Source organism: Lissotriton helveticus, chromosome 4_1 (assembly GCF_964261635.1).
Source record: "Lissotriton helveticus chromosome 4_1, aLisHel1.1, whole genome shotgun sequence".
In the NCBI taxonomy this organism is placed as follows: domain Eukaryota; kingdom Metazoa; phylum Chordata; class Amphibia; order Caudata; family Salamandridae; genus Lissotriton; species Lissotriton helveticus.
This window is the reverse complement of record NC_136063.1, coordinates 781,387,272-781,403,029: the sequence shown is the minus strand read 5'-3', so window position 1 is coordinate 781,403,029 and position 15,758 is coordinate 781,387,272. Positions and strand designations below refer to the sequence as shown.

At 46.3% G+C, this 15,758-nt stretch overlaps 1 protein-coding gene across 1 annotated transcript in view; it reads right to left on the bottom strand.

Moving 5' to 3' along the window:
- Nucleotides 1-15,758, bottom strand: part of OSBPL1A (oxysterol binding protein like 1A) — a 1,891,697-nt gene that overhangs the window by 1,397,462 nt on the left and 478,477 nt on the right. Inside the window, exon 10 of the mRNA XM_078687412.1 lies at nucleotides 1,857-1,952. Within this exon, the coding sequence (XP_078543538.1) occupies nucleotides 1,857-1,952 (96 nt within the window). The remainder of the gene's footprint in view (nucleotides 1-1,856; nucleotides 1,953-15,758) is intronic.

Sequence of the window (15,758 nt, the reverse complement as noted above, 5' to 3'; positions counted from 1 at the left end):
GAACTTCCGCAAACGCTTTCTTAAGGACAGAATGATCTTACTGGGCTGACCTTTATTCCTTCGGTTGAATTTCATGCTCAAGTTGGCTTTAGTCTTTATTAATTTATTCAAAAAGGTAGTCCATGTTTCTGCGCACATTTCATTTCCATTGATTATATTTTGGAGTAGGTGCTTTGCTTCCAGTGCTATTTGCGTAGCGAGTTACTCGTCCATCTTAAACGCTTCAGGTTGATTGTCGATGTTTCCCCAGCTAATGATCGAGCTTTTAAATGTTTGAACGGTGCCAGCTGATTTCAATATGCTGCATTGAATGGTCGCTGTCACTACCAGCAGTGCACATCCTAAGGATGTATATGATGATGGGATCCATAGAGTTGCATGTACTGTGAAGGAGGAGGCAGAATACAAGATCACAAACATGAAACAGCTCAAACCAGGATAGAGGACCATGAAAGGCAGATGGTGGTAGAGCTTAGTCCCTCTTTCCCAATATGTCTTTCAAAGATCTCAGAATGAAGGAATAGCGAGAACAGGGAAAGTGAAACGCTGCTGCTGGAAATGGCAGTTCATTGTCAGAGGCTCCTAACAGGAATACTGCAGTCCACAGTCTGCAGACCTTTGATCATGTAAAGAGCCAAGACTCTTCAGGCTGCTCGCCTTACAACCAAGGTCCAGGACAACATTGGACTCATGTGTGTATTAACAGCTTTCTCATACCTCCTTACATGGTTAGGCAATGAGCTTGTAACATACAGACTCTTGGCATCAGTTGGCTTCCTACGCGGGACAGTAGACCCTGCAAATCTGAGGAAGATTGAATTTCTGCACTCTAAACTTTGGAACATGTGGTCTGGGCTGGTATTGTGGAGACCGAGTACTCCGATTACTCTGCCACTTGGGGAAAGTATTCCCCTAAAGGAGTGTCTTGGAATCCCTGGGGTGTGGCATTCTAGGCAAGGTTCATGAATATTTATTAATATCTAAATGGCCCCAATCAGTCCTGCCACACCAAGGTTGAATTATACGAAAGGGCTGATGTAAGTTTATATTTTAAGCACTTGAACATTCTTCAGAAGTAAGGTTAAGCAATATGATTCACGATTTATAGTATTTAGATAAACTATGCATACTTTTCAAAGATCTTTGTAATTGTGTATAGCAGCAACTGTTTCAACTGTATCTTTAAATCGTGGAGATGGCAAATGACACCCTAGCTGCAGGTTCTAGAATTTGCTGTAAAATCAAGTACAAAATCAGGCCAGGAGCATGGAGGGAAATGTTGGTTTAGTACTGTATGCTAAACGTGGGCACTAGAATAGTATTTTTCCCTTAACTATGCAAGCGGGTTTATAACGTTAAGGTGTTTATAAAACAAAAATAATGTGACCCAAGTAAATCAGGTTGCCTAGTGAAAAGTAACAGTGCCAAATCAAGAGGCAATGCCATAATAAAACAGCAAGCATTTTTTATTTAAGCTGTCCCCATATTGCCTTTTGGTTCCTACGAAGGACAGCTTCAAGTCAGTTCAACTAATATACCTAAGGGCACCCAATATATGTGCTGCTCCACCAAATAGTTTTAACAAAGTTTGCAAAATTATTATAAGTCTGGCTCATGGAACAAGACCTGGGCATGTACAGCTCCCATTTTTGGTGGAGAACATCACATAGCAACAACCTGATGAAATACAGTAAAGGCTGGCATGGTACCAGTGAGCTCATTAACTATGTATGAAGCACAGAGCATTAGTTAATCAAAGTGGATTCAAACTTAAAGAACACCTTATTACTACTCTAACCAAGAAGTAAGCGGATCGTTCATAATGTTTAAAACATAAGCTGTGAAAAGAACATTACCTGTCTTGCCTGCTCAGATTTAGGAGGGACCTTAAAGCTGTGAACCGTATCATCAAAGCATTTCACCGAAAAAAAACTTGCATCCGTGGGTTTTACCTTGGAATAGATGGAAAAGAAGTAGAACAGGACTAAATATATATTAACCTGTTATATCATTCAACGTTAAAGCACGTAAAACGACCTAGAAAACAATTAGTTTCAATGAGAAATGCACCTATTGACTGAAGAACACGTTACTGACCTTCGGTAATGCTCTTTCTGGCAGATACGATCTACCCGCAGATTCCACACCTTTAGAATATTGCCATGCGCCACACTGTATACTGAAAACCTTCGCAGATGTACTCCTAAGCATCGGCATGTGGTGCCATGCAGCTTAACAGTGACTCTGCTCCACCCTGGATGTGACAGAGTGGAGCCCAATATAAGTACCACCCCTGCACTCTGACGCAAGTTTCTTTCTTGGCTCTGTCCGCACCCTCAAATGCAGAGCACAATCCCAATCAGAGGTACCAGTGTGCAGAAATCTAATTTAGGACCTATTTAGATGGAAAGAGACCATATCACAGAAAGAGGTAGGATGACAGAGGAAAATCTGCAGCTATAAAGAATATGCACCTAAAAGCTCTGCAGAACCGAACAGTTGGAAAGATCTTTCAGTTGGCCCTGGCTGTCAAGACAGTAGTGCTTCATGGACATATGCACTGATGCCCATGTCAAGGCCAGACAGATATCTTGAACAGACACTCCTTGTTACAACTCAGTGGTAGCAGTCTTGGACCTGGTGGAATGAGCCTTCAGTCCTTCTGAAGGCTGCTCCTTCACCAATGCGAACACACCTTAATGTAGAGGAAACTTGATCATGCTTTTTTCTGCACCACCTTTTCTATCTTTGCCTCAGAGAACACTACAAAAAGCTGATCTTACACCCAATGGTCTTTGGTGCGATTAACGTAAAAACTCAAGGTTGTCTTTTTGGGTCCAGTCTAAGCAGTCTCTTTTCCTCATTTGAGGAGTGAAGTGGAGAAAAGAACGCTGGGAGGGTAATGGACTGCCCACATGAAAAGATCTCACAACGTTTGGCAAAAAGGTCACACTGGTCCTCAACACCGATTTACCTGGGGAAAAAGATGGTGTAAGGTGGCTGCACCAAGAGAACTTTGGAGCTCACTCATGTGAAAAGCTGAAGTAATCGTTATGAGGGAGACGGCCTTTAGAGTCAGAAGAAGTAACGCAAAGTTATTAATCGTCTCAAAGAGAGTAAACGTGGGAAAAGACAGGACAAGAGTGAAATTCATCTGTGGCATCACAAATCGTTTTAGAGGAAACATGTGGGTTAAACCTTTTATGACCTCAGCGCAACCAGCCATTTAAAATAACACGGCTAGTAGTGCAAAAACAAAAAAGCTGAAAGGGTCAACAAATAACCTGCAATTGCGTCCACACCAACCCCTTGTTGTGCCACAGACAAAACAAATAATACAATATATGACAGTTTGGCCTGCAAGAGGTTTATGGGCTATGCTCCACACCAGACCACAAATGTGTCCAAGTGCACGGCATAAATGGACTTTCAAGAAGGATGCTGCGAAGCAAGTATAACATCCTCAACTGTGAGAAGTAGGTTAATAATGTTAACTACTGCTGCTCAATCTCTACACATGAAGGTGTAGATTAGCAAATCTGGGTGCAGAACCATGCCCAGCTGTTGTAGAAGAACTGCAAATTCGACCTGTCAAAATAACCCCTTTTAACGAGCCTAAACTTTCTTATCATCTATTAATAAGTCACCCCAAATCAACCTTAAGTGCCCATAAGAAATCGTATTTAAGAGTAGAAAATGTAAACTTTTAAAGTAAAACATGCACTTGGAGCAAAAAGGCAGTAAAAGCAATTTTCACTGTGGGACGGTTATTTGTTCCATAGGAAAGCATTGGGAGCTAATGTTAAAATATTATTTCCACATAGAAATCAAATAAAAAAGTTATTTCTTGGACTTTTTAAAATATTTATTTCAAATACAATTCATTGGAAAGTTGGATTCATAACACATTTTACAAAAAGGACTTTTAAAAAGCTTCAAACAAAAACAGGGGGATGGAGAGGAATTTGGTGGTCCAGCACACGTCCTCCGCAAACAGAACAATTATAAATAAAGTAGAGCGCGGTTCCATTGCTGCACCAACTCCGCACTGAGGCTGGAGAATTTTAGGTGTTCAAAAAGGGCATCTTTTATAGGATGCACGGCCTTCACTAACTAAAGCGGTATGCTTCACTTAAGGGCGTGCTCCTTGCCGGGCGGGTGCTGCAATACCCAGCGGGTCCCTCAAAGGGGCCATTTGCCAGATATCTTCTAGTCTCAATGTCTTGTGTTGGCAGACAGGGGAATGAGCTTCTTTTTTGAGGTATGGGGTAAAATGGTAGATTGTGAAATAAGTTTAAAGTTGGCTATGGGCAATCCGTTGTCAATTTTATAACCAGAAACTGCCTATGTCAATGTTAAAAGAATCTTGTGAACCAATAGGGGAAGCAATGAGCTCTAGGTTCTAGTGAAGGTCAATATGTTTTTTGCCTGCTATGCCAGTGGAGGTTCATCGGGATTTCTTCAACAAAATGTTTTTGTACCAATCTAGGCAAGATTAAATTTTGTTGATTGTGTTGCACTATACCCGTTGATCTGTAAAGGAAAAGACAATTTTTTTGGGGGGAGGGGTAGGAGTTTCTCACATTGCACTCTGGTTTTTGCCTTCTCAGACCTGTTGACACAAAATGTATGACACAACATCATAACTATTTACAAGGATAGACACAGCAGACGTGGTCAGTGTGACTGCTCTCCCCCAGCGCAGCTGCACCACTAAGCCTTGACCACTGAGCCTCGTTGCAGGGTATTTGAGGCCCTCCTCCTAACTGCAGGCTCCTGCCTGAGCCTCACCCCTGGTGGCCTAGTGGGAGAGCACTCTGCTCTTCTGCTGATCTGCCCCTCTTGCCTCTTCTTCTATTTTCCGTCTTTTTATATTTCATCTTCCTTCTCATTCTGTTTTCTCCTCTTCCTTTTTTCCTGTGCTTTTTTTCCCAAACTCTTTCCTCCCACAGCCCCAACCCCCTCCAGTGTGTACTTCCTGCCTCCCAGCTGATCCACCCTACCCCGGTCCCTACTTAATGGCGGCCACGCGCAGCAGGCACGCCAAAGTCAAACTCGTCTGCGGCCAGGGACCCTGGTCCTCCGACCTGCCTGCCCTTCGACTCCAGCACCCTCCACGCTCTCAACTCCGGATGCAGCAACAATTGCTGGCTTTCGACGCTGAGCAACACCCAAGGCACGATCTCCTATCCACAATGTCACTGCAACTTCACCCACCTCCGGACCCCAGTGGCAGCCCCCAGCGATCTGGACCTCAACGCTCACAAACCACTCCAATGCATCCTCAACATGCACTCCCTACACAAGCGTGCAATAGAAATCTGGGACCACAAAAGTTATGCGCCATACTTCTCCTTCCTCACAGAAACCACGCCCGACATCGCCATCACCATTCCTGATGGATACAAGATCCCGCGAAAGGACCGCCCCATCCACCCAGGAGGAGGCATCGCCAACGTCCACAAAAACACACTCTGCATGAGGACTACCAGCCCGGATGACACTACAGCCCTCATGGAGCACCTCCACTTCCAGGTTCAGACCCATCCTCTAACACCTCTCCACGGAACCCTCATCTACAGGCCAACCGGCCCATGCTCATTTCACTGACCTCATTGCACCCCACACCCTTGACTTCACAGACTACATCCTACTTGTAGACCTAAACTTCCACCTGGACAACCACTACGACCCTAACACCACCTCCTTCCTAGAGAACCTCGCCAACATAGGACTGAAGCAACTAGTCAACGCCCCACGCACACTGCGGGACATACACTCGACCCAGTCTTCGCAGAACGAAACAGCATCTCCTACAGCCACACCACGGAACTCCTCTGGACAGACCATCACTGCTTTCACTTCTCCTTCAAACAACCCACCGTACACAAGCACGCCCACCGCCTCCCCCACAGAAGCTGGAAGACCAGCTCACCTCTGCCCTCATCAGCACCCCACCACTGACTACGCCAGACGCAAAACCTGCGGCACCCACCCTCCACCACTGGATCACGAACTGCACAAACACACTCGCACCCCCCCCCCCTCAAGAAAGCCAAAGGACGACATCAAGAAAGCAAGCTGGTTCACCCCTGCACTCCAATAATCCAAATGATCCTGCCGACGACTCGAAAAAGACATGGAATAACAACAAAAACTCAGAAACACGCACTGCCCACAGAGCAGCCACCACAGCACACCACCAACTCATCAAATCCACAAAGAAGAAACCCCTCCAAGACAGAATCCTCACCAACTCTCATAACACCACAGAACTCTTCTCCATCATCAAGGAATTAGCAAAACACTGCAGAGAAACAATAGACGTACCACCTCCCTAGACCTCGGCAGCAGAATCAGCACCTTTTTTCACCTCAAGATTAAGAAGATCTACGACAACTTCAATAGCCAACACCGCCGCACAACTCCAGCTCCCCCCTAGTAACACCACCCAACAGACCCTGCTCACTTGGACCCCATGCAAAACAGAAAAAAACGTAAAGACCGTGAAGAGCATCCACTCTGGAGCTCCCTTAGAACCCTGCCCATCCCACATCTTCCATAGAGCTGCCACAGCTATCGCACCCAAACTTTGCCAGACGACCAACTGCTCCCTTGAAACCGCCACATTCCCCACACACTGAAGTTAACACCCTCCTGAAGAAACCCTCCGCAGACCTGACAGACCTCAAAAACTACAGGCCCATCTCCCTGCTTCCATTCACAGCTAGGGTCATCAAAAAGGCCGTAAACACCCAGCTAGCAAACGTCATCGAAGCTAACAACGTCCTGGACATCTCCCAATACGGATTCCTCAGCAACCAGAGCACGAGACTGCCCTACTCGCCGCCGACATCCGCTCCCTCCTGGACCAGGGTCAAACGGCAGCCCTCATCCTCCTGGACCTCTCGGCTGCCTTCGACACCATTTCCCACCACACACTAGCCACCAAACTCAACGATGCAGGCATCCCCGGAAAGGCCCTCGACTGGATATGCTCATTTCTCACTGGCAAAACTCAGGTAGTCAGACTCCTGCCCAACCTCTCGAAACCAACAGTGACCAACTGTGGTGTGCGCCCCAGGGATCCTCCCTCAGCCCCACTCTCTTCAACATATACATGGCCCCCTTTGCACCCATCGTTAGAAACCACGGGCTCAACATCGTCTCCTACGCCGACACCCAGCTTATCCTCTCCCTCATCAACGAACCCAACATCAGCAGACAACTTACAAGAAGGGATGAAAGCCATCACCACCTGGATAAAGAGGAGCTGCCTGAAACTCAACTCAGAAAACAGAAGTCCTCATCCTTGGCTCCACCCCCTTCACATGGACTCCTGGTTGCTCCCCGCACTCAGAAACCCCCCCACCCTGATGGACCAAACAAAAAACCTCAGCATCATACTAGATTTATCGCTCACAATGAACCGCCAGATCAACGCCGTATTCCTCCGCCTGCTTCAATACCCTCCACATACTCTGAAAAATGTTCAAATGGATGCCATCCGAATCCAGAACAACTCACACACACTCATCAGTAGCAGACTGGACTACGGGCAAGCCCTACCCTGGAATCAACAAGAAACTACTTTGCAAACTCCAGACCATCTAGAATGCCACAGCTAGACTGAGCCTAGAAATTCCCCATCGTAGCCACATCACCCAACACCTCCACGATCTCCACTGGCTCCCTATCGAAAAAAGAATAACCTTCAAACTTCTCACTCATGCATACAAGGCCCTCCACAACATCGGACCAACATACCAGAACAACCACCTCTCCTTCCACGCACCCAAATGACACCTCCAATCAGCTGACCTCTCTAACCATCGTTCCACGCATCTACAAGACCAGAACGGGAGTTTCTTCTTCTACCTCACAGCCAAGGCCTGGAACAACCTCCTCTATACCTCGGCCAAGGCCCACACTGCTCCAGTTCATGAAGGACCTCAAGACCTGGTTCTTCGGATGACTCCAGCGCTCAAAGGAGCCACTTCCCCTCCCCCAGCACAATGAAACCCTCAGCGTGACTAGCTGCGCTTTACCAACCCCTCATTGATTGATTGAGCGATGAGCATACTATAGATTTAGATGCTGCTTGTCTGCACATTAGATACCCCAGCAAGCGACCAGTGTGATCACTGCAAATGCTACGGTAGCGGTGAAAACTCATTTATATAGAGTCAAGGTCTGACCTTACCCATATTGCAATTTACATGTGGCCCTTTGGAGTCCCTCAGAGCAGCTTCAAATTTGCAAGATAACTTGAGAAAACCCAGCTAAGTTATGGTACTGCATAATATCAAAAAGCTACATTGGCTGGGGTGCAGCGAATTATCCTGACTTAGTTATCCTTTAACACTTTTTTTCTGGAGAAGCATTAAGAGTGAATGTTACATTTAATTATTGATCTCTTCCTGGGAACCAGATACAAAAGATACTTCTTGGAATTTTTAAAATATTTATTACAAATACAAATGGAAATCTAGCTTTACCAATGAATTGTAATACTTTTTTTTTTTTTACCAAAGGTACTTTAAAAAAAGTTACCTGTAGCCTACAGAAAGACTCTTAAAAGCCCATTGGCATGAGCTTCCAACTATCACTCAGGAGCTGAATGGCTCCTTGATCAGGTGTGAATTGGCTACCAGAGCCAAAAGGTGTGTGTGTGTGTGTGTGTGCGTGTGCGTGTGTGTGTGTGTGTGTGTGTGTGTGTGTCTCTCTCTCTCTCATTAACTTCAATGGGAGCTGGCATAGGCAGATGCAGCTTACACCTGGGACTTCTCCTTCAATTATTCTGCTAGCCAGCAGGGCATCAATTCCAGTGGGAGAAGAAATGCCACAAGAGCCGGTTTTGGGTGACCAGAGGAGAGGGTTTTGAGGAACGGGACACATCTAGGGTGGGCACAGGAGCTCTGCAAAAGAGAGGAAAGGTTCTGCCATCTTGGTTTTAGGTAGTAAGAGGCACTGTGGGATTTTTTTGCAGTAGGGCACACGAACTGCTGCAAACATGGGTAGGGTTAACTCTCGGAACATTTTCCCTATTGGCCAGGAAGAGGCCAGGAGCACCCCACCCACTGGCTAGTGCCATCCGTAAATTGGCACCCTCTTCAGCACCCCTCTGGACCAGTGGAAGACAGGAGTGTACCTGATGTCGTGACCTGTAAGGAGAACCGGAAGGGCTGTGTTAGACCTGGCACCTTGGCGTGAGTTTCCCTTCCACTTTATTTGCTGGTGTCCGCTGCTCAGGGCACTGCGCCACGGCCAACCAGTGCCGCAGTGCAAGTGCTCCCTATGAAACGTGTAACTGTGCTTGATGTCCCTGATTGGTTCATTGGATTTACTGTCAGTCCCCAGTAGGGTGCACCAGGAGTGGATTCTTGGTGCTTCTGCTCGTCCTGACATTCGAGCCGTGTGTGCATCCCGCCGGAACCAGACTGTGCCCCTCATTGCCCCTCCTAGGGCTGTGGCACTCGGGAGCTTGCCTGCCTTTGTCCCCGTGAGAGCCTCGCTCCGATCGGAGTCGCTCTCTGCCCCCGGGCTAGGCTTCCTGCTCCTCTGCCCCTTGCCTGCTACTGGAGCGCGTTGAGACGCTCTCACCACTCCCGCCGAAATTCCTCGGACGATCGCGATCCACGCCGGGTCGACAGATGCACGGGCCGTGCCCTGTGACCCCGCTTTGCTATCCCAGAGACTAGTCAGGCCGCGCCGCCCCCGCTGAGGAGACTCCCGCACCGCCGTGCAAAGGGTCGCGGGCCGCGCCTGCCTGATTGCACACGCCCGCTGACGTCAGGATCCAGAAGCGCCCCCAATCATCGGAGTCGCACTGACCCGTGCCGACTCTCACCAAGGGACCGCAACAGTCCCCAATGATGTGGTATCGGGCTAGGGGCCCGCAACGTTATTTCCCCTTCATCGCACCGGCTGCACCCGCCTCTGTGGAACCGTGAGTACGAGTGAGTGTGCAGCCTAGCGCACCGGGCCTCCCAGTTCCCCGCACTGCAAGTCGCATCGCCGAGCCCGGCTCGCATCAAGCCCTGTCCCCGAGCCGCTGGGAAGAGCCGTACGTGACGCAGGCGTCCTCACGCCCGATGCGTGAGCCGCGGTAGGGTCCGGGTCAGTTTCCGCCAGGAGAGCGGGGGAAGCGCTGCGAAGCGCCCCAGAGGCCCAGGGCGCGTCTAAGGTCACCCGAACTGGTGCAAGGAGGTGCTTTGAACATAACTAACTGAAAGAACTATAAAGAAGTGATTTAACAAGGAAATCCACATTTGAACTTGAAACTAAAGAAAAGCTTGCCTATTTACAATCTGTTGGTACACAAAAACGTTATTGGTCTTGTAATAAGTCTGAACTGCTCATATATATATTTTTACATAAAGAGAACGTATTTTTATATATCCACAGCCTGGTGTCCATTTGTGGGGGGATTGGTACATTTTACTGTGTGTGTTATTACAAATGCTTAACTGAATAACGCCTGAAGAATAGCCTTGGCTGCTCACGCCACGCACCTAGAGGGTGAGCAAGGGTAATTCTAAGGGGTCATCCTTTGCCCTGACTTAGAGGAGAGGGTCCCTGCTTGTCACAAGTGAATACTTGCACCAACCAGAGACCCCCAATTCTAACAGGCTGGAACTGCTTCCAGTTGTACCCAGGACTGAGAAGTGGACTCCAAGGGTCAGTTGGCTGACCTTCTGTTATGCGACAGTGATACAAATGCTGGAAGAAGCCTCCTGAGAAAGTCCAAATGACCAGTTACAACGGGACCTGCCCTGGACCCTGCTGATGGCTTCTATGGAGTGAGTCCTGACTCCAAGTGCTGTTCCTGAGGTTCTGAACCCTTGGTTAGGGTTAGACTATATTCCTCCTGTCTGACTCTAAAACCTGGGGCTTAAAAACTTGATCAAGGATTTTTGCCTTGAGAGCCAACAGAAGTCTGGGACCAATCGACTAAGAAGATTCACCGAGGGTGCATGGCTGATGGCCTGACTTCACTGCAACTCCCGCTACTTTGCAGCAACAAATCAGATTCAGAAGGCTCGCTGCAGACCAGCATCCAAAGACGACATACCGTCTTCTCGCTTCAACCTGGCCCTGCTGATGGCTTTCTGGGTGCAAACTCTGAACTTTTCCCACCTTCGTCTACGGCTTCACCAAGACTTTGTCCTATGGCGTCCCGTCATCACCGACCCTTTCTTCAGATTCAGCCTGCTGCCTTGCCCCGCTGAGGAATCTACCCTCTCAGGGAGTTTCTAAGTCAGACGGTAACTCTTTGACTGGGATCTATCTGGCCCTTGTATCCAACCTGCGCTTTGTGGTGCTATTTTTATTTAAATCTTTAAAAATTCATATCTCAGGTTCCCCTTATTGGATTTTTGTGGTTTAGTATCATTTTGATCATTAAAATATTCTCTATTTATATCACTGGATTCGATTTATAATTTTATACAGCACTCAAATACTCAGAGGCAACTCGGCACTGCTGCTGTCATAACCAAGAGAAGGAATATAAAACCAGAATAAAAGCTGCTCTGCTGATTAAAAAGCTACGTCTTCAGGGATTTTCGAAAAGAGAGGAGATCTGGGCACTTCCTTAAATTCGTGGAGAGGGAGTTCCATAACTTCACGGCCTTCAAATCAAACAACTGGAGTGGGATTTCTCTCCATTTATCCATGGCATACATGCATCTTCCTGTGTTTAGCCCGTCCCGAGAGCATGGAAAAATTACTACTATCGTTCGCTCCCATTTTATAAACTGTTTTAGGAACTATTTCTTCTTTGTTTTTCAGCACTTCACAGGAGTACTCGTGTTTTCATTGGCTCCGACTCTGTTTCTGTAAACAGGCCTGTAAATCTTGTTTTTCTCTGGTCACATTTGATGTGCATTCAAAGACTGAGATCAAATGTCAGATGCTGTTTTCCCGAAGGAACCAGTGTACTTTTCTTTTGCTGACCTCAAAGTGATAGGATTTTTGTGTGTCTCCTGCCAGTCGACCACATTCCACTTCATGCTTGACCCGTTCCTCCCCCACCCCTCCCTCATTGCTGATTGCCCCCTCTTTCCTTGACCCCTCCGTTCACAATGCTTGTTTGCTAGGCAACAGTTCAGTCCCATCCAGAATTTAAACCTCCTACTTCCCACCTGCTCATGTCAACAGTGCCCCAGAATGGGAAACATCATTTTCAACGAAGGCTTTTCTACGCGTGACGTTTACTACGAGGCACTTACCTCGCAAACGTCTTTTCCACGCGTATGCCTTCAACGACAGTCTTTGCCACGCATATACGTACTGGTTGGCGGGGGTCGGCTGGGGGAGGGGCTGGGGGGGGCCTGGGGGGGTCTCCCCCCCAGAAAAAAAAAAAGGAACGGGGCTGGGGGGGGCCTGGGGGGGTCTCCCCCCCAAAAAAAAAAAAAGGAACGGGTTAATTAAATTTAAAAAAACGCACTTCAGTACCAACGAGGATGCCACACACGGCGTCAGAGTGTCAGTTTACTGCCCTGAGCTCGGCTCCCTTTCCCAGTGCTTACGATAATTAGACAAAGAAAAACCTAAATTAATTGAGCAGGCGTCGACGGCTTCCTCCAGAGCGGGTTAATTACATTTAAAAAAAAAACGCACTTCAGTAGCACTGAGGTAAAAGGAAAGTGCCTCCCCCAAAGACGTGCCGTTACGGCAGTCCTTTTTTAATTTTGGCAGACGTGTTTTCACGCTTGTTTCGATGGTGGATGGAAGGTACGGGCTGCTGGTGAAAGACAGGAAGGTGTCAGGTAAGAAAATAATCTTTAGCATTTGTGTTTGTGTTTAGGACGTAAAAATGCGTGGTATGATCCTTCGTTGCAAATTCCAGCGTGGTAAAGCCACTTGCGAACTAAAATTCGCGTGGTATTGCCATGCGTGGAACTTGTATTCGTGGTAACATCATATATTCCCCCAGAATAAGATATTGCTCAATACCTACACTGACACTCCCTCTTTCATAGTGCTGTCTATTCTTAGTCTCAGTGGACATGATTTTTCTCAGCAATTTGCACATAGAGAGCTGTGTCTGCAGACACCCTTCAGCAATGCTCCTTCACAGAGGAGGTTTTCGGAGAGCGTGCGCACAAGAACAACAAGAACGGACAGCGGTTATATACCTGAACACCACGTGAAAGGTTACCAAATACGAGAATTTTTCACAATATTCTAAAAAACAGGTTTGATGCCGGGGGGGGGGGGGATGGGGGGAGGGGGGAACGTGAGAAATAATGGACAAGGAAGACACAAATAAAACAAATTTTAGGAGAAAAAAACACAATAAAACGTACAACCCATGTGGAGAGCCGGTCTGAAATATTTACTTGGCATGAGAAAAGCAATAAAGGTTTTAAAACTCCAAAAGCATTATAACTGAATCACATGAGGCTTTCGGACAGTTATCAATGTGTCATTTACAGTTTCGCAATGGTGTTGCAGTTGCTTATGAAAGTCTCTCTGAGACAAATCATACCAATTAACACATGGGCCCCCAGATTTCACATAGAAATGCTTTCCCTCTTAGGCACTGATGATGAGCTTGCAGGACAATACGATTCAAGACCGATAGAAAACGAGGGAGTGATGTGTGAGAACAAAAATCGTCTCAATATTTTCATGATGTGCATTTGCAAAACTAGTTGTGGCACAGCTTGGTAAAAGAGGGACTCTGCTGCCTTTAGAGTGATGTAACTAACTCAGATTGAAACGGTGTACTTTCAGCCTCATAGCAATGAACAGAGGCCACAGTGTACAATGCTAACCTCCGCTCTCTTGGTCAATCAGCCCATCTCACACATCAACAAACGTGCATGCCTACTTGTACAGACTTTCTATGTCGTGTGTAGTTGGACGCCGTAGAGAATTGCGCTTACACTCAAACAGTTAATATATGAAATAATCAAATTGAAATGTGCACTATAATAGTGAGCCTCAAACATGTGTACATTGAATAGGTTTCTAGATGGATCGATTAACGAAGAATCAAAAACAGAGTCTTAATGTGCTTCCTGATCAAGAAAAACATCTAGGATTATTACATATAAAAAGAATTACCAGCAGTTTGTTTTAGATTGCCATGCTGTCTAAGCTAAATGAACTGTCTCGCCTACTAATCTACATTCATTCCGGTTTTATTTAATCACAAATGTGAAGTGCACCACAACAAATAAGTTCCAAAGTAATTTAGTCCATCTAATTGGTGTAAGTCCCAAAAAATTCATTAATCTTCACATGAATATTGTAAAAACAGCCAACCTGTTTCGTCTAACTTCTGTGGACTTCAGCAGGGCGTATTGTTTAGTCGTATCCTTCTCTGCCTAGTTGTGGGACTTGGAATTTGTAGCAATGAAATGGAAACATTTTGATAAAGGATGGACCTTTAGTCACATTTTGAGGGAAGGTTTCCATATACATAAAATCTAGAACAGCTTGATGTTTTGAATTTCCAGCAGAGAAGTGGCGTTTCATGACTGACCAGTGGTGAATTAAGCAATTTGCCGAAATCCTCCAGAAATGAATTTCCATCTTTTTAAGGTTGTGTATTAAAGAAGGATTCATAAGGTGTTGCAGGTTCCAAAGTCTAGACAGATTTTTTGAATGGGACAGTGGAGCGTGTTCATCACCGTTTAAAATCCTTTCTGCCAGAGGCATCAAAGGAGAGTTGCACGAGAGACAGACATAAGAGGACCAACGACAATGGGAAAGGGCACTGAACATCTCACCATGGTGAGCAAAGAGTCACAGATGGGACCCGAGAGGCAGTGGCGAAAGGCCCAATTTGCCCCCACCCACGAGCAACTTACTGAACAATGATGAACATATGCTTTAGCGAGAATATTTATCCTCCCAGTCACACTCAACTTCTCAAGGAGAGTGAGAAGTCAGCCTCTGGAGAAGTGCAGTTTCTGCATTCAGCCTGCAACCAATAACAGATTAGTGCCTGCCCAGGAGCCCAGACCACATGGTCTTAAAAGGAAGAAGTGGTTTACAAGTGGGCAAGCTTGTGGCCAATAAAAGACCTCTATACATATCCCACAGTTATTGGATCTGGTTCTGCCATCCTGATTGGCGGTCAGCACTAGGATGCCACAGCTCAAATCTGCAGACAGCAATTTAATGATTAGTCGTCTATTGGACAAAATAGAAATTAAGACTGCTAGTTACAAACGGAAATATACACATTTCAGAAGTTTGGCAGTATAAATACCACAACCTGATTGCTGTAAGCCACATAATTCCTAGTCATGCAAACAGACTACATTTCTTTCCTTGCTATCAATTCCTTGTCTTAGCGGCTCCTGATGAGTATTTGGCCTCTAATGTCATTGTGGTGGACATGGCAGATCCAATGTTGCCACCTTGTGCCTCAGACTGAAACCGATAGTAGTGATTATGGCTGTTCTGCAGGTATTCATTAATGTAGTTTAGTATTGTTGCTATCCTAGTCTCTACACATTCTAGTACCAATTCTTATTACGCCCTTCTGATTCTAAACTGGAAAGTTGGGATATGTGGCTGTGAATGTAGTGGCTGTACTGTTGTCCTTTCCAGTGGATGGTGCAATAGAATGTGTCAAAGGTGAACTTTGAGACTTTTAAATTGCTTCATTAGTGGCACTATAGATGCTGCGTAGTGAGCAAATTAGTTATCAATCATACTCGCAGTGGCAATCTGAATGACCACCACATTCACAATGCACTAGTTGATGTGTCATCTCCTCTTCAACTAGTAGTGCT